This window comes from Gymnoscopelus microlampas (genome assembly GCF_963454915.1).
Source record: "Gymnoscopelus microlampas genome assembly, chromosome: 6".
NCBI classification, from domain to species: Eukaryota; Metazoa; Chordata; class Actinopteri; order Myctophiformes; family Myctophidae; genus Gymnoscopelus; species Gymnoscopelus microlampas.
Genome location: NC_139943.1, coordinates 35,062,434 through 35,081,250, shown reverse-complemented (window position 1 = coordinate 35,081,250; position 18,817 = coordinate 35,062,434). Strand labels below are relative to the sequence as shown.

General features: G+C 40.7%; 3 protein-coding genes across 3 annotated transcripts; 1 reads left to right on the top strand and 2 right to left on the bottom strand.

Annotated features, from left to right (window-relative positions):
* Nucleotides 1-299: 299 nt before the first annotated feature.
* Nucleotides 300-4,341, top strand: rccd1 (RCC1 domain containing 1). Its single transcript, XM_084060183.1, has 8 exons — nucleotides 300-591; nucleotides 1,162-1,368; nucleotides 1,605-1,770; nucleotides 1,893-2,014; nucleotides 2,196-2,297; nucleotides 3,094-3,267; nucleotides 3,371-3,400; nucleotides 3,758-4,341. Exons 1-8 carry the CDS (start codon nucleotides 363-365, stop codon nucleotides 3,913-3,915), a joined length of 1,188 nt encoding a protein of 395 aa, XP_083916309.1. The 5' UTR covers nucleotides 300-362; the 3' UTR covers nucleotides 3,916-4,341.
* On the bottom strand, nucleotides 4,006-8,719 carry cib1 (calcium and integrin binding 1 (calmyrin)). Its single transcript, XM_084060184.1, has 7 exons — nucleotides 8,581-8,719; nucleotides 7,589-7,623; nucleotides 6,438-6,546; nucleotides 6,075-6,228; nucleotides 5,536-5,654; nucleotides 4,444-4,532; nucleotides 4,006-4,338 (listed from the first exon to the last, which is right to left on the bottom strand). Exons 1-7 carry the CDS (start codon nucleotides 8,629-8,631, stop codon nucleotides 4,317-4,319), a joined length of 579 nt encoding a protein of 192 aa, XP_083916310.1. The 5' UTR covers nucleotides 8,632-8,719; the 3' UTR covers nucleotides 4,006-4,316.
* A 1,492-nt stretch (nucleotides 8,720-10,211) lies between these two features.
* On the bottom strand, nucleotides 10,212-18,598 carry LOC311048088 (titin-like). Its single transcript, XM_084061124.1, has 4 exons — nucleotides 18,474-18,598; nucleotides 17,927-18,035; nucleotides 11,210-17,467; nucleotides 10,212-10,687 (listed from the first exon to the last, which is right to left on the bottom strand). The coding sequence occupies exons 1-4, from the start codon at nucleotides 18,492-18,494 to the stop codon at nucleotides 10,668-10,670; spliced, it is 6,408 nt and encodes a 2,135-aa protein (XP_083917250.1). The 5' UTR covers nucleotides 18,495-18,598; the 3' UTR covers nucleotides 10,212-10,667.
* Between the last annotated feature and the right edge of the window lie 219 nt (nucleotides 18,599-18,817).

Here is an 18,817-nt window from a genome sequence, read left to right as displayed (position 1 = left end):
TTTCAAAAATATTCCAAATATTCCACATTTTATTACACGATTTTTTGAAAATAGTAGATATACAAGCTCGCGACACGTTATGAGCTTGTAGATCGGCTATTTATAAAGTGCTCCTGTGGCTTAGTTGCTTCTTTTGGGCTTGTTGTCCTAGACCTGGTCGCTTATTTCTCTCACAAAACATGGCAACGCTGATAGCGTTGCCTAGCAACGCCACTGGCAGCAATACATTTGGCGCATGCGTAATCCATACCACCATATTCAAAGGGGTATAAACTTTGCGGGAAACTGCGCTATGAACGATCGCATCATTGCAAACACTGGCGGCTGTATATATGCAGGAGATAGATTAATAAGTTGCACCGATGAACTGGTTTGGATTTGGTTTCAACGCTTTCGGACAAATATGTGATAATAGTAATGAGAAGTTAAAAGGAGACGAGGGTTGTAATACCGTCAAGGTGCTGATTCCAACCAGTATTAAAGACCATGTTGATGTGGATGCATCCAGATGTCAACAAGACACCCACAAGAGAAGAAACATTAGTCTGATCAGAGCCAGCTGGAGCCGGAGAGCATCTGTGTATTTAGAAGGTAACAGACTGTTTATTACAGCCTATATATTCGGGTCGCTACAATTTATATATAAATAATACAAAAAAGAATAATTATGATTGCATTTTGGTAAAAGTTAGAGAGCCTGCATTCCAGTGGTGTAAGAAGTAGCCTACTCACATTTCTAATACGTAAATAGAAATACTCTGTTACATGTAAAAGTCCAGTATTAAAAATGTACTTGAATAAAAGTACAAAAGTATCGGCATCAAAATATACTTACAGTACCAAAAGTAAAAGTACTTATTCATTGTGCAGAATGTCCCCAATGTATTTTGAAAATAGTGGAAGTATATATTTCGGATGTATATAGGGCTCAAGTGGTTAATTCATGTTTGGAAATAGTAATCAAAATTTACAAAGTAACTAAGAATTTAAAATAATTGTAGTGGAGTAAAAGTAAAATAAAGTAAAGAAAATTGGAAATACTCAAGTAAAGTAAAAATGCCACAAAATTGGACTTAAGTACAGTACTTGAGCAAATGTACTTAGTTACTTTCCACCACTGGTGTATTCTAAAATGTATCTTATAATTGACTTTTTGTTTAGATGATGGTCGTGTGTGCCTGTCGGGGTTTGGCTCAGGAGGAGGAGGAGGAGTGACAGACGCAGGTTGCCATGGATGCAAGGATGCTCAGATAAGTGAAGAATATGTGACACTGGCTTTCCCAGACAGAATAGAGTCCTGGAAAACCGAGGACAACGACAAGACACCTGTTTGGAGCATGGACATGAAAACACAGTCAGAGGAATCTGGTAGCCTACTCTCTAATTATATCCTGAATGTTAATTTAACTCTCAGAGTGTACAAATGGAACAAAATGGACCGTCCACTTGGTTCCATTTGTACACTCTGAGAGTGAGTAAATTAAAACTGAGGATTTTATGATGAAATTTGTATTTATGTGTCAATATATGACATCTAGCCTACTAGAGTTCTATTAAATGATAATATGCATTTCAACCGTCTATTCTCTCTTTTCTTATTGTAGAGACCTCACTTCATCTACCATTAGTCCCAGGGGGATACATAGCCGCAAAACCTCCCCTCTATCGCCCTCTATCTCCTCAGCTGAAGGCCGTCCGTCTAGCACTGGGGGCCGAGCATGCCTTACTTCTCAGTGCAACCGGAGCGATGTACACCTGGGGGTCAGGCAGGTAAAGGTACAAGTCCAGAAATGATTTTTATATTTTTAGGTATTAGCCCCGAGTGCCTAGCTTTAACAGACTATTGTGTTGTTCAACCTGCCATCAGTTGTGTGTTTGTTTTTTATTCATAGCCACGGTCAGTTGGGGCATGAAGTTCTCAGTCCTGAGCAGGAGCCCAGGGCGGTTGAGGCTCTCTTGGGGTTGCCAATGAGCTTTGTGGCTGCTGGAGGCTGGCACTCTGCCTGCATAAGTGGTAAGACGAATGCCTCATTTATGCGCACATTCAACAGTACAGTACAAGTAGGTCGGCCATGTTCGGCGCACGATACCATCATATGATTAAGTATAAATTGGGCTTAAGAGTAACAAAGCATAGATTTATGCCCAAAAAGGAATGCATCAGGGGAATTAATGTAGACCAATTGTGTCAACAGCTGGGGGTGACCTGTATATGTGGGGTTGGAATGAGAGTGGCCAGCTCGGCCTCCCATCACAGACTCTACGAAAAGAGCAGCACGGAAGGAGCCAGCGACCAGGTTAGTCTATTCATTCAATTGCCTATTCTGGGCATGTCATACTAGGCGAATAGGGAAATAGGTGAACATTCCGCAAAAATAGCTGAACTGCGTGCTCACAATGCAACACATTGCAGCATGTTGTGAGCTTGTAGATCTGCTATTTTGGGCTAGGAGATTTGCTTACAGTAGGAAGGAAAAAAAACCTGGGGAACTCTGGGCAACAAAGTTAGTATAGGGTTAAAGTGGTTAAATGAGGTGGGCAACCTTTTTGAGCATATGATATGATCCACTTTACCTCTTCTAAGGTTAGAAAAATCTACCATTGCCAGCCTTGCTGACACTCCTGACAGTGAACATATTCACAGCTTAGCTGCTAATCAGAATAATGAAAACACAGAATAAGCTAATCAATTAATCTTTTGCGAAAAGTTTTATGCACTTCCAAAGAAAAATGGACATCTTTCATCTGGGTTTTTTAAATTGTCTGCTTGATGTACTCGCCCTGATCTGCCGGTAGATCAAAAATATATCGTTGCCCACCTCTGGTTTTAAGCTTCAACCCTTGCATGTTATGTCCTCTTGCAAGGGAGAGAGAGGTAAGTGTAACAAACACGATTTGAACCCGGGTCTCCAATGCATGTGGGAGACCAAACATCTACCACTCAACAAAAAGGATTCTTTATAATATGTTTTCTTTTTTTTTTTTACAAAAACGTATCATTTACTCCCCCTTTAATGTTTTATTAATTAAGTGAGTAAGTTACAGATTTAAGCTTCAACAGTAAATAGAAACTACCTGTACTGTATACACCAGAATTGTGCCAGGATGCCAGCAGCACATCTACTACATGTGATGAGACACAGGAAGGAGGGGAGCAGAACGACGTGTTCATATCCATCCAGGCGTTCCCAGCCCTGTTGGACATTTATCCCTCATGTGAGGTCACCAAGGTCAGCTGTGGGTCCAGACACACTGCAGCAGTAACAGGTAAGAAAACCTCTCACAAGCTGTACTAAATCTGTTCCCAACTTTTTGTCAGATCACCATCAGTGTCATTTGATCATTCATTTTACATTTTTTTTTATTTCAGACACTGGTGACCTCTACACTTGGGGCTGGGGTAAGAATGTATTTTTTTAACCATCAAGTAATTAGCTTTTGTTTCATCATGTCTCGCAAATGTCCTGTGACTGTAGATATAATTCCCAGTACCAACTTTAACCAAATTAATAAGCTGAAAGAAAACACACCTATCCCTGCATTTACTATTGCGATAATAGCTGATATACTGTACAAGCTCTTGACACGTTGCATCGCAATGAGCTGGGCCTGTAATTCAGCTATTTTCACTATTTTTGAAAATTGTGGGAGGAAAATGATTCACTTATGACATGCCCAAAATAGGGATGCTAGGGTTAGGTGGGTAAAGTCCTTGTTGAACTTTATCACTAACCTTTTTATTTAATTGTTGATACAGGTGACTATGGCCAGCTAGGACACAAGACCACATTGAGCTCAGACGAACCACAGCACGTGGACTTCTTCAAGGAGAAAGGACTACGTGTAGTAGATGTAGTATGTGGCACATGGAACACTTTTGCTGCAGTGATGAAGGAGGAAGTGGTTACATCTTAAAATAAATGCTGTGGGAGTTTGATTATTATTTACAATGGACTTTGTACCTCCCATCTTGTGTTGTGAGCACAATAACCTTGGACTTTTGGATTAAACCTTTTGGATAGAAACTTTATTCGCTTGTGTAGAAAGAATATGTAGAAATTATTAAGTTAAAGAGAAACATATACAACAACATATCTTTACATATACTGTACACAACATATGTTTTTATTTTTCCGCTATGTATAAAAATTATAGGAAAGGCATTTCATTGCATAGACATTACATAATACAGCTCAGACCTTAAAAATCCACAGGTAAATATAAATTAAGGCAAACCAAATCTAAATTTATATGAAATGGAAAAACAGTAGACATATGAGAATTGAGGATAGCAGATCCGTTTCCATATCCTGTCTTCACAGCACAATCTTGAAAGAACTGGAGAAAAAAAAAAAGAATAAGTATATACCACCAAGTAGTCATACCACTTAACATTATGAATATAATACACATTTTGTGCAAACGGTAATCAGTATTATTCACCTGACAAAATCTGGCGATCTTGAAATGACGTGTTGAAACTCTGAGAGATTCACTGTTCCGTCCTTGTCAATGTCTGACTCTTCAAGAATCTAAGATTTGGACAAAAATATCAATCTGTTAGACCAGTGTTTCCCAAACAGAGGTTCACACCCCATTTTGGGTCGTGGATCTGTTTTTATGGGTCTCGACTTCAAAATAAATATCCTATTTTTTCACCTTCTTACCATTGTGTTTCCTTTTTTTCCAAAAATATATTTTATGAAATATTCAGGGCAAACAAAATCCCAGAAATGTTCAAAATATTCGCATTGCAATGTGTTGTGAGCTTGTAGATCGACTAAGGATTAATGATTAATTCATAATGTATTTTTGTAAGTTTGGGTCTCGGAGACACCAAATTTCTCATTTGGGTCTGGAGCTGAAAAGGTTTGGGAAGCACTGTGTTATACCAACAGACACAATCATAACTCATTTCTACTTATTCACATAGCTTTTCAGAACTACCAAGTGATTTATAAGCCAAATAAAATGAAACATTAAGCAAAAAAAAAAAAGGGAAAAAAACAGGACCATAGAAAAGTAGGTATATAGAATGTGTTCCAAGTGAAAAGAAGATGATAATAACAACTGTCTACAACTAAAATGTTTCTCAAGGCATAGAAGATCGTGTTAGGGCACGGTCACACCACACTTTCATTCTACCTGAGGGTGGATTCTGCCAATGCATTTCAATGGGAATGAAGCAATTTCTTTTTGCAGAAATCCACAAATGGCAGCAAAGCACCATTCCTAGGGCGCACTCCCACCGCAGTTTTATTTTACCTCTGGGGTGGACTCTGCCAATGCTTTGTCAATGCAAATGCGTGGATTCATGGTCTTGCATATTTTTTCCCAAGAATCCACGCATTTGCATTGACAAAGCATTGGCAGATTCCGCCCCAGAGGTAAAATAAAAGTGCGGTGGGAGCGTGCCCTTCCAATTGAATGCATTGCATTGGCAGAATCCGCCCTCATAGGTAGAATAAAGGTGCGGTGTGACCGTGCCCTTATCCTGCCAATGTTTCTAGAAAGGAGAAGCATAACTGAACTCACATTGCTAATGAGCTGTCTCATTTCTTCAGAGGTCAGTCTTGTGTCGTCCGTCTCACCAGTCAGACAGTTTACCAGTTTCTCCAGGTCTCCCTGATCCAGTGTGCCATCGTCATCAAAGTCTAAATAAATAATAGAAACCCACATTAAACCGCTGTACCGGCATCAATCTTCAATCTGACAATCAACAATGAAACAATGAAATGTACGGGTGCCAACTAATCAATTTAATCTGTTATTAAAAAGAAATTCGAGTTTAATAAAAGGAAAATAGCAGATCTACAATATAAACACGTCGCAATGGTTGTCTATTTGTGTGTGACCACCACGGCTTACATAGTTAGACTAATAAATGTAGTCGATTATAAAAAATCCATTAATTTTTTCATGTCATTCGTTGATATATAAAAAATAAAGGAATAATTATAAAACACTTTTCAAGATTATTGATTATTCGATTAATCAAAAAAGTGAAACATAGAATAACCACTAAGATGATAATCGATAGTTGCAGCACTAGTGAACTGTACGAACGTGATTACCAAAAATGCGGAATGCATAGTGGGACTTGATTTCCAGAGTAGCCGAGTCACTGAAGGCACTCAGCAGATCCAGGAAGTCCTCAAAGGTGAGACTTCCATCCTTGGCGTCGGATGTCGAGAATACCTGACAGATTCTCACTCTGAAAGGGTTGGACTGTGGGAGTATAAGTTGGCAAAAAGAGTACAAGGGTCAGGCATACGTTATCAGTGTTATAAATACCTAAATATGCTTCCTCTTTACACAACACCAAACTCAGGAGAAGACCGACCAACTAAAAAAGAATACATGGTCAATTAGCACTTATAATAACCGTAGGTAGCTCTTTTTAACCACACAATTTATCATTTGTATCTGTGTTTTACCTTGAGTTCTGGCAGTGTAAGAATGGTCCCCATTGACACACTGGGGGGGTTTTCAATTCCACCGTCTTTGCCTTCTTTGATAATGAGTTCATTGAAACGCTTGTATGCACTAAACAAAAAAAAGATGTATTCAGGCATATAAAGCAGCCACCAAGCAAACTTATAAATATTATAGGGATGGGTCGTCGTTATAGCAGCAAGCGGTGGTGGAAAGTAACTAAGTACATTTATGCAAGTATTGTACTTCAGTAAAGTAAAAGTACTTTGTACTTAAGTATTTCCAATTTTCAATACTTTCACTTCTACTCCACTACATCTCAGAGGCAAATATTTTTTTTACTCCACTACAATTATTTGAAAACTTTAGTTACTAGTTACTTTGTAAATTTTCATTATTATTACAATACGTACATTAACCACTTCAGCCTTATTTAAACTTTGGCTATTTGAAAATGGCCGATCTACAAGCTCACAACACGATGCGACACGTCGTGAGCTTGTAGATCCGCTGTTTTCAAAAGATTTTAATCAATTTTATACATATGATACCTTGTGAAACGGCATAATGAGTACTTTTACTTTTGGTACTTTAAAGGGAGTAGTTCACCCCCAAAAAAAACTTATTTTCTATCAATTACACACCCCATAAAGCCTTGAATTCATGGAGATTTCTTAAGCCAATAATTTGATGAGCGGCGGAGACTCAAAAGTCTCCTACTGAGTCTCCTACTGACCGATGACCCGGTCATCTAATTATTGGCTCAAAAATGCAACAAAAACTAAAATATCTCCATGAATTCAAGGCTTCATGGCGTGTGTAATTGATAGAAAATATGCTATTTTTGGGTGAACTACTCCTTTAAATATATTTCGATGCCAATACTTTTGTAAATTTTGATTACCGGACTTTTACTTGTAACAGAGTGTTTCTACAATACAGTATTGATACTTTTACTTAAGTAAAGAAATGTAGTACTTTTTCCACCACTGGCAGCAAGCATGTTTACAGCCTTGGATCTGTCTGTCAGAGAGGTTTATAATGTAAGACTCGATAAAAGAAACCTCTGTCTGATGTCTTGATCCAAGGCTACTAGGCTAGTATGTTTGTAGAATAATAATGTCAACATGACATGCAGTCACACGTTACTTACAGAAGAATTTCCTGCTTGGTTAGAAATGTCAACTCCTGAAAATAAAAGAATCACAGGATATGACATATGCGTATGACACGCCCAGGCCTGAATCATGACTTGATTACAATAAATAACTCAAGATGAAAAATAAGGACATTTACATAAAATCAACTATAAACACTTATGTGAAGGCAGAATTAATTATTTCCTACTGTAACATATTTGACAGCTGTAAAAGTGATCGTTATGCTGACAACTGTCACCACACAAAGTTCTCAAATGCACTTTTGGTCAGTGGTGTAAAGTAACTAAGCACATTTACTCAAGTACTCTACTTAAGTACAATGTTGAGTTATTTCTACTTTACTGGAGTATTTCCAATTTTCAATACTTTTACTTCTACTCCACTACATCTCAGAGGCTTTTACTCCATTACAAGTATATGAAAACGTGAGTTACTAGTTACTTTGTAGAGTTTGATTATTATTACACAACATACATTACCCACTTCAGCCCTATATACATTTTGGCCATTTGAAAATAGACAATCTACAAGCTCAAATGAGCTTGTAGATCTGCTATTTTCAAAAGATTTGTATACATTTGAAAACTTGTGAAATGGGACATTCTGCATAATGAGTACTTTCTACTTTTGGTACTTTAAATACATTTTGATCCCAATACTTCTGTACTTTTTTATCAATTTTGAATACCGTACTTTTACTTGTAAAAGAGTATTTCTACATTGTGGTATTGATACTTTTACTTAAGTAAAACATGTTGCTACTTCTTCCACCATGGTGACAACTGTCACCACACAAAGTTCTCAAATGTACTTTTGGTAACTTCCAAGCAACAATACTCTCATATATAATACAACTTGATAATTCTATGTGAGATAATTTTCAATGTTTTTTTTGCTGTTGCTTGGAAAAGATAGTTGAGCAGTAAAGTTTTCTTAACCCAAAAAGCAGTGTTTACGACACATCAACGTTCTGTTTGTTACTTACTTGATACTCATTCAACACATCCTTCCCCAGTTGGCTCGCTGTTGTTCCCATTGTGTCTTTTTCAACTTTAAGGCACTTGTTGTGTTGTTGTGTTGTCTAAGTTCAGCTCCGATGGCTGACTGATTACTTCCTTTTCCTGTTAGGCTCTACGTATTTACGTGACGATTGCCATAGTAGCAACGAATTTGCATACAACGCACTAGCCATGGATACACGACGCTCGTCTGTCACGAGCGTCATGGATGAACTTCAAACTGGTGTTTGCACTTTCTCTATTTACGACCGTACATCTACATAAACGTTCAGATTTCAAATATAAAGTGCTTATATCATGCTTAAGGGCGCGCTCCCACCGCACTTTTATTTTACCTCTGGGGCAGAATCTGCCAATGCTTTGTCAATGCAAATGCGTGGATTCTTGGTCTTGCGGATTTTTCCCAAGAATCCACGCATTTGCATTGACAAAGCATTGGCAGATTCTGCCCCAGAGGTAAAATAAAAGTGCGGTGGGAGCGCGCCCTAAGGATGTTAAAATTCTACTCGGGCTTGAATAAGTATCTGTATATTCCGTATTGTTCAATAAAAAGCATTTTAATCCGATTGGTGGCCATTTTCTCCGCATTTTCTCTATGTCATTTTAACCAAGTAACCCTATTGGTTGGGAGGTGTATTGCACTCTGATACACTATAACTTTATGAGAAAATGGCCACCGATCGGATTGTAATGCTTTTTATTAAAGAATACGGAACATACGGGTACTTTTGAGGGGCCAAACACAATTGCAACATAAGTGGCCATGGGTTAAGCACTTTATATTTGAAATTTGAACGTTTATGTAGATGTACGGGCCGTAAATGGAGAAAGTGACGTCTTGTCATGTTTCAGGGCTAACAGCGCGTGTCAGTGGTGGAAAAAGTACTAACATTTTTACTTAAAATAAAAAAAAGTATCAATTCTGCAATGTAGAAATACTCTGTTTCAAGTAAAAGTACGGTAATCAAAATGTACTTGAGTAAAAGTACAAAAGTATTGGTATCAAAATGTACTTAAAGTGCCAAAAATAGAAAGTACCCATCGCACAAGTTTTATGTATAAAATGTATACACATCTTTTGAAAATAGCAGATCTACAAGCTAAGACACAGTGTGAGCTTGTAGATCTGCTATTTTCAAACGGCCGAAATATATATATAGGGCTGAAGTGGTTAATGTATGTTTTGTAATAATAATCAACATCTATAAAGTAACGAGTAACTAAAGTTGTCAAAAGCTTGTAGTGGAATAAAAAGTACAATATTTGCTTCTGAGATGAGTAGAAGTAAAAGTATTATAAATTGGAAATACTCAAGTAAAGTAAAAGAATACCAAAAAATGTACTTGAGAGTAGGCCTACAGTACTTGTTGAGTACATACTTTACACCACTGCAGCGCACCTCGTAGCACAGTCTACAGACAGTACAGGATCCATCCATCCCATCCTACTTTTTACTGTCTATGATCCCATCAGTGGACAGCGTCTCCCGGGGCCCAAAATGTCTCATTAATGTTTGAAATGAGTGATGAGATTCAATCATTACATGGCATCTTTTACTGTTTGGGCTTATTTTATTTTATTAAAAAATTACTTGGCTTATTATAACTAATGGTGTTTCAGAGGTTGGTGTAAATGTGGTACCCTGTTTGCAAAAACACATTTTGCCTACTGTAAAATTATAACAGCAGATTTTTCAACATCTTATTTTCTTTTATTGTGGTCTACCATCTATGTGTTTGCAAATGGCATAATAAACAGAATATTTTAACCAATATACTTTTTTCTTTCTAAATCAAAATCCATCATCAATTACTACAAATATTATAAAAAACATTCTAGCCCATTTTTGATATACCATACAATGATGCTATCTTCATTCAAGCATTTAAATAGTGTTTGACTATATACTAAGAGAATATAATCACAAAATACTGTAGTTATAGGGCCTTTTTCTAACAGTACTCAAGACATCTTTATACAAATGACAAAATATTGAGAATCGCAGGAACAGATGGTGGTGATTTGTACGGCCTTAGCTGAGGAAGCCCATTTACTACTCCCAGCTTGCTTTTTCTGAAATTCAAACAAACAATTCAATAAATCAGTCACATTCTCCATGAAGTCGGATAATAAAATCAAATAGTACACCTTATTTGGAATATGCTTTGTTTCCTTCCAGTTAGAATGTTCTAGTTTGATGATGATGTGGAGATGTAAATATGTCGCTATGTCATTACAATATCACAGGTTTGTGGGTACCTGGGTTACCTGACTGATCTGATGTGGCTGCTGTTATGGCTGATTTGAGGAGTGGGAAAGAGATGGAATAAGCTGCTCAGGGTAATTAGCAGATAGTTGGGGAAGGCTTAGTGGGGGAAATGCAATCACAGGACTGTGTGGAGATTGCTAAGTTGACAGTCTAACGTTTATAACCATTTCCCCTGTACCCCTTTTAATTTGTGTGTTAAGGTAAGAATGAAAGTGAAATTGTAGACAGCAACAGCTGATTGAGCAGATTAATGATTTCACATGCACTGCGGGTAAACAGCAAAATTATTAAGCATCTTTATTCTTTCAAGAGAATATATACAGTACCTGTCCTGACTCCCTCTTTGGTCTCAGCTGGAACACCGATGCCATACTCATTTTCACCCGTGACTCTGAAGAAGTAGATTCCTCCCTCCTCCAGGTCAGCCACCTTATAGGACAGACGGTGGCAGGTGTCAGTGACTCTTGTCCATCCCCTTAGGCTGATCTCCCGCATGTCCACAAGGTAGTTGTTTACTGGAGCTCCTCCCTCATTCACCGGGGTGTCCCAGGTAACAGTGATTGAGGTGGTGGTCGCGTCTTTGACTGTGACTCGAGTTGGTGGACCAGGAGAGTCCAACACCCTCACGCTCAGGGTCAGGCTAGCTTTTCCAACTGCATTCTGGAGTGTCACTGTGTATTTGCCAGAGTCATCTCTTGTTGCCCCATCGACTGTCAAGGAAGTGGCAGAGCTGGTGGTGTTGATGAGCCCCCTGACTCTCAGCTCTACATCTGCCTTGTCCCATGTCACACTAGGAACAGGCTTGCCCTTGAATGGCACGTTCAAAGTGAAAGTGCTTCCATCCTTTACAAGCTGTGTTTTTCTCATCTCATTGCTAATGTCAAACTCGGGCTCTTCCTCTCTTTCCATGGATATTTGAGGATCTGACTCCAGGCTGGGCTCACTCACACCAATCTTGTTAATGGATCTGACGACAAACACATATTCTTCCCCTGGTGTGAGTCCAGCTACTGTGGCCTCTGTGATTTCTGTGTTCAGAACGCCAACACTCCAATCTTCATCTGTCGTTTTCCTGTATTCAACTCTGTAACAAGACACAACAGCGCCACCATCAAACAGCGGCTTGTTCCATGACAAGGTGATGGAGGATCTGGAGGAGTCAACTATGGTGGGCTTTGCTGGAGGGCAAGGTAGAAACTTGGGATCCTCTGCCAAGGTGAGTGGACTTGGATCGCTGGCATCACTAAGGCCTGCCGCATTTTCTGCAAAGACTCTAAATTCATACTCACTTTCCTCACGCAGGCAGGAGGCTTTGACTCTCAGGTCATACACAGGTTTCTTATTGACTCTGACCCAGCGCAGGCCCTGCTTCTCCCTCTTCTCAATGACGTAACCAGTGATGCTGCTTCCGCCATCGGAGGCAGGTCTATTCCAGCAGATTGTCATCGATTCACTGGACGCACTAGTGACCTCCACCTCTGTGGGTGCAGATGGGACGGTATAGGGATCCACTGCCTTGACAGGCTCACTTTCCAAGGTCTCACCTTCACCATACTTGTTCACTGCCCTCACCCTAAATAGGTATTCATTTCCTTTGATAAGCTTGGTGATTTTGCATGTTGTCGCCATCATGTCACCGTATACCAAAGTCCAGGCTACACGGCTGGTCTCGCACTTCTCGATGATGTAGTACAAGATCTCAGCACCACCCGATTCTGGAGGGGGGCCCCAGTTCAGTATGCATTTCTCTGCTGAAAGTCCAGACACTTCCAAAGGTCCAGCGGGCGGGCCAGGCCTGTCCAGCACCTTGCAGTTGATTGTCTTGGTTCTGGTGCCACCTACGCTCTGTGCGGTCAGAACATACTGTCCAGAGTCTTTCCTAATGGTGTCTTTGATGAGTAAAGAGGTGTGTGTCTTTGTGGAGGTTATCTCAAGTCTTCCCTTGGTATCAATATTTCTACCATTCTTAGACCAGGACACCTTAGGGAGGGGACGGCCTGAGATATCAGCATCTATTCTGAAGAGGTCTCCTGCTTTGAAAACCACCACCTGTCTGAATTTGTCCTCCAGGCCAATAGTAGGTGGTTCCACATCATGCTTCACTGTGACAGCTCCAGTACCCTCAGAGGGTGCACTAAAGAGGTCAGCTGCATTCTTAGCAATAACACGAAAGTCATATTGTGCATCTTCTGTAAGGTCTGTAACTTCCAACGAGGTCTCCAATAAATTGTTGAAGTTGCACTTAAGCCAGCAGCCATCTGGGAGCTCTTTATGCTCAACAATGTAACTGGTGATTTTGGCTCCGCCATCATATTCTGGTTTGTCCCAGGAGAGAGAAACAGTGGAATTAGTTATATTAGAGACTGTTAAGTTGCATGGAGGATCACACTGATCTCTAGCAGCCACAGGCTCAGAAGCCTTACTGCAGGGCCCGACGCCGGCTATGTTCTCAGCACAGACACGAAACTCATAGATTAGACCCTCTTCAATGCTCGCTACCTTGAATTGAGTCTCTGACACCAGGACTCTGTTTAACTTTGTCCATAATATACTGCTTTGATCTTTGCATTCAATGTGATAACCAATGAGAGGGCTGCCACCATCACTGTCTGGCTTGTTCCAAGCAACCACCATGATGGACTTGGAAGCATGGGCAACATGGAGGTTGGTTGGAGGACCTGGAGTCTTGAATGGATACTGGGCCACAACTGGTTCAGTGTCAACGAAGTGGCTCTTGCCGTAGCGATTCTCCGCTGCAATACGGAACTGATATTCAATGCCCTGTGTCAGACGTGAGATTTTGATTGAGGTTCTGGCAATTGTTGCGGATACAGTCTGCCAGGTTGTGGTGGTTGTGTCTCTCTTCTCTACAATGTAGTTGTTTATTTGACACCCACCATTATAGACTGGGGGTTGCCATGACAGAGAGACAAAGTCAGCACTCACTTCATCCACAATAATATCACTTGGCGGTCCAGGTCTTTCAAGAATGTTAACAAAGATCTCGGCTGATTTGGTTCCCACTGAGTTGGTCAAAGTTATTTCATACACTCCAACATCCATCCTGGCGGCATCTTTGATAACAATCTGAGATGATGCGTCAGATGTGAGCACATTTACCCTGCTTGTCTCCTTTAGCATGTTGCCATCCTTTCTCCAGGTTACCTCAGGCTGTGGTATGCCCTTGAATGGAACATCAATCTTTAAATCATTCCCTGCCTTCACATCGTATGTGTTGGATTGCAAAGTAATGAAGGGCTCAAAGGCAACGTCCTTTACAATAACAGGCATGGGCAGGGCCTTTGGTTCACTCTTTCCTTTGTCATTAACAGCAGACACTCTAAATAAATACTCCTCTCCTGTTGTTAACCCAGTAATAGTTGTCTCAAGAGCTTTAATCTCAGTGCATACTATCCACTTGTCATCTCTCTTGGACTGCATCTCTACAACATAGCATGTGATTTTGCTTCCTCCATCATGGTCAGACTTCTCCCATGAGAGGTTCACACTGTTGTAAGTCATATCACCCACTATAAGTTTGCCAGGAGGCAGAGGAGCTTGAGACACCTTGACAGCCTCAGTTGTCTCCACTGGAAGTCCCACGCCAAACTCGTTCGCAGCCAGCACACGGAAATGGTAGAAGGATCCTTCCTGGAGATTGTCGATCTTGTATGAGTTTCTCACACAGTTGCCACAGACACTTGTGAAAGCCATTCTGGCATCTTCTCTCTTCTCTACAATGTAATGTGAGATCTTTGCTCCCCCGTCAATGAGAGGTGGTTCCCAGGAGATGGATACAGAGTCTCTCTTTACATCCTTCACCTCAAGCTTAGTTGGTGCACTGGGGGAGTCCAATATTTTGACACTGATAAACGCTGATTTGGTGCCACTGCGGTTCTCAAGAGTCAACACGTACTTGCCGGTGTCAAGTCTATTGACATTTTCAATCAGTAACACAGTGTAGGTGCCAGTTACTTCAATTTGTGCACGCCCACTGAGAGTGCCATCCGCCTTTGACCATTTGACCTCAGGTTCGGGGCTCCCTCTGATGTTGACAAAGAGACGCAGTGTGGAGCAGGCTCGGACATTCACCATCTTCCTCATATCAGCATCTAACTCAATCTCAGGTGCCTCCAGCTTCTCGGCTACAATTACAGGCCCGGGTACATCCACAGGCTCTCCGAGCCCTGTAGTGTTCATGGCACAAATGCGAAAGTTGTACTCTGCATTCTGTCTTAGTCCTCTCACGGTGTAATTTGTGTTCTCTACCCCAGTGAGTGGAGTGCATGTGGTCCACTCATCTTCTGATTCTTCTTTCATTTCCACTGCGAATCCAGTGACGGTTGCTCCGCCGTCATAGATGGGCTTAGACCAGGCTAAGGACACTGTACTACTGGAGTGGTCTGTCACTTTGGGGTTGGTTGGAAGGCCTGGTGGGTAGGTGGCTTCACAGGCTTTAATGTACTCACTTGGCTCACTCGGTGGCCCAACACCGCCAGCATTCTCTGCAGACACTCTAAACTCATAATAATGTCCCTCAGCGAGACCCGTGCATCGGAAACGTAGGTCATTTAGTCTTCTCTTGTTGCATTTAGTCCACCTGACACCATCTTTGTCTCGCTTCTCCAAGATGTAGCCATCAATCTCTGAGCCTCCATCACTGTCTGGCCTTTCCCATGTCAGTACTATAGAGTCTCCGGTTACAGCGCTTGCTTGAGGAGTTGACGGTGCACTGGGTATTGAAAAGGGGTTTTGTGCAATAAATGGATCTGACTCCAGGGGCTCGCCAGCACCAAATTTATTCACTGCAGTAATTCTGAATATATATTCTTTGCCTGGCACCAGTTTTGTCACTTTGTAAGAGGCTGCTTGGATTTCAGGTTCAACTGCTGTCCAGGAGACGCGGCTGGTCTCCCTTTTCTCAATAATGTAGTGGCTAACACTGGCACCGCCATCATTCAAAGGGGGGTTCCAATAAAGTTGGCACTTCTCTGCGCTGATCACTTTTACCTTCAGATGTCCATCCGGAGGACCGGGTCTATCCAAGACCTTCATATTAACTGGGTGAGTGGTATTTCCACCAATGTTACTTAGGCTCAAGACAAAGTTTCCCCCGTCAACTCGAGCACACTCTTTGATGATAAGAGTTGTATGGGTGAGGGTGGTTTTGACCTCCATTCTGGGTGTACCTTTGTCAATTTCCTTTCCATCCTTCAACCACCTCACCTCTGGGAGAGGCTTGCCAAAGTAATCTGCATGAATAGTGAATGTCTCACCAGCTTGCATAACAGCAGTACTCTTGAATTTAGGATCTATGGATGCTGTTGGTGCTTCAATTACGTCTTGAGCCATAATAGTTAAACTCTTCGAGGGTGCACTCCAAACACCAGCTCCATTTTTGGCAGTTACCCTAAACTCATAACTCTGACCTCCAGTCAATTCTGTGACTGTGAACTGAGTTTCAATAACGCTGGTGAAGCTTGCCTTCATCCATCTGCCATCGGGCAGCTCCTTCTTCTCAACAACATAGCCTGTGATTGTGCTTCCGCCATCATAATGAGGTTTAGACCACTGTAGTGTGACCTGCTCCCTGGTGATGACAATAGCTTCAGGTGCACCTGGTGAATCACATGGGTCTCTAGCCACATAGCACTCCGATATCTTGCTAGCCTTACTAAGCCCAGCAATATTCTCAGCAAAGACTCTGAATTCATATTCGATACCTTCCTCTAGTCCAGCTGTTTTGAAGCGTGTGTCAGGTATGACGAGCTTGTTCAGCTTGGTCCACAGAATGCTGTTCTTCTCTTTGCGTTCAAAGTGGTAGCCAATGACGGGACTGCCTCCATCTTTGGCAGGAGGTGCCCATTCAACTATCATGTTGTACTTTGTTACTGTGGACACAAAGGGGGTGCCAGGAGCTGCAGGCTCACTGAAGGGATACTGTGCAGTGACGTTGGGAGAGTTGATCGAGGTGCTCTTTCCATGCCTGTTTTCGGCAAAAACCCTGAACTGGTACTCCGTGCCTGTCTTCAGCTTGGTGACTTTGATTGTGGTTCTTACTGTTGTTGCTGACACTGTCTGCCACGTTGTGGATGTAGTGTCACGTTTCTCTACTATGTAGTTGTCTAGCTGGCAGCCTCCTGTGTATTCAGGTGGCTCCCAAGAGATAGTGACAAAGTCAGAGCTGACTTCATCAATCCTCACTGGCCCAGTGGGAGGGCCAGGCTTTTCAAGAGTAACGACAGTAATCTCCCCTGTAATCGTTCCACTACTGTTGGTTGCTGTGATAGAGTATTGGCCAGAATGTTCTCTGCTTGCATTTTTTATACGAAGGACTGTTGACGATGCTGTTTTTGAAACATCCATCCTTGATGTCTCTTTAATTGCTTGGCCATCTTTTTTCCATTCAACCTTTGGCGCTGGGTGTCCAATCACAGGAATGTCTACTTTAAGTTCTGCACCACCTTTGACGGTGAGAGTGCTAAAAGTTATCTCAAGCTTTGGCTTAATGGCTTTTTCCTTATTTGTGACAGCTTGGTTCTCCGGTTTTTGTTCTCCTTTCTCTGGAGTATTGGTAAGCTGGCCTGGTGTGAAAAAGAAACATCAATTTACTGTATAAAATAAATTAGTGAGTATCATGTAAAGATACATTATAGTATCACTTACAGTATCATAGATTCATACTATATCTGCCAAAGCTGTATATGAGCTGTGTTGTGTTGATCCACAGAATACTTCCTCAAAATATTTATTCAGTTAATTTTTAGTATTTTATCATTTGTATTTGACTCTTCAAAAACAAACAAAACCAAAACATGTTACTATTAACAAGCTAGAGGTTTGTTTGTCTTAAAAAAAAACCAAAAAAACCCAATGACAACTAGTACTATATGTATACAGTATGGTAAAACAACATGGCATGTTCATCATATTTATAATGGTTTCAAAATTAAAAATGTCTCCTAATACAAAACAGATTCGTAATAACATAATAATGCCATAAGGCTATCATGATGATAAGATGGGTGCACTGTATGACATACCATTGACAAAGAGTTTGGATGATGACTGGGAATCCTCAGTGGTGAGCTTTACCTCACTATCCTGTTTCACGGTTATATTTAGATCTTTGTCATCGGCTTTGGCTCCCGTCTACAAAAATAAGAATGATAACAAATGGTCAACTATAGAGAATTAAGTAGTAGCCTATACAGAAATGTATGAGGGCAGGATCTTAAGTTACTTTGTCGTTGTAAAGCTTAGGTTGATCATAATTAGTAGTGAAAATGGAAACTCACAAATATCACAACAATATTCCAGTTTATTTTGAAGACCAAATATCAAGGCATTATATACTACCCAAGAGAAGTCTATTGGTAGCATAAGAGGTCAAAATAACCTTAGAACAGCGTGACTAACTAGACTGCCAACTGTTGCCATAGTTATTGAACAAGTCACTTCTTTGGGGGAAAGAAGAATCCAAACTTGATTATGTTATGTCTTCTCTTGTTATTTTCCCCTCCAGTTGGTAAAGTCTAAGTCGATATTACTGTCACCTGTTATTATGCATAGAAATAAAACGTGACTTACTTTATCTTCATTTGGTTCCATGTTTCTGCCCTTGCTTCTATATCGATGTGATTTCAAGATGTGTCTGTTGTGGTGAGCAGCAACTCTGGTTGGCAGATATACACAGCTAGATATAACAGCTAAGGCAGACTGGCATCTGCCTGTTTTTATCTAGGAAGGCATGTGTGTGGTGACTAAAATAACCAGGATGCCTGATTGGCTAGTAGCTGTCCCTCACAAAGTTAGGCAAGTGACTCAGCTTACTGTTATATAGGCCTACATGTTAGAGTTGGATAATTTATTTTGGACTTCAATTAAAAACTTGAATATTAAACCCTCTTTTATGATTCTTCCTGGGGTTTCTT

Bases quoted from the DNA above. Each gene is read 5' to 3' on its own strand.
- cib1 (XM_084060184.1), bottom strand. From the start codon at position 8,631: ATGGGAACAACAGCGAGCCAACTGGGGAAGGATGTGTTGAATGAGTAT. The intron at 6,547-7,588 runs GTAAGTAACGTG...TTTTTTGTTTAG, and splicing joins ACCAAGCAGGAAATTCTTCT to TGCATACAAGCGTTTCAATG. The intron at 4,339-4,443 runs GTGAATAATACT...TTTTTTCTCCAG, and splicing joins AGATCGCCAGATTTTGTCAG to TTCTTTCAAGATTGTGCTGT.
- LOC311048088 (XM_084061124.1), bottom strand. From the start codon at position 18,494: ATGGAACCAAATGAAGATAAA. The intron at 18,036-18,473 runs GTAAGTCACGTT...TTATTTTTGTAG, and splicing joins TGGAACCAAATGAAGATAAA to ACGGGAGCCAAAGCCGATGA. The intron at 10,688-11,209 runs GTACTGTATATA...TTTGAATTTCAG, and splicing joins CAAAGAGGGAGTCAGGACAG to AAAAAGCAAGCTGGGAGTAG.
- rccd1 (XM_084060183.1), top strand. From the start codon at position 363: ATGAACTGGTTTGGATTTGGTTTCAACGCTTTCGGACAAATATGTGAT. The intron at 592-1,161 runs GTAACAGACTGT...CTTTTTGTTTAG, and splicing joins AGCATCTGTGTATTTAGAAG to ATGATGGTCGTGTGTGCCTG. The intron at 3,401-3,757 runs GTAAGAATGTAT...TTGTTGATACAG, and splicing joins CCTCTACACTTGGGGCTGGG to GTGACTATGGCCAGCTAGGA.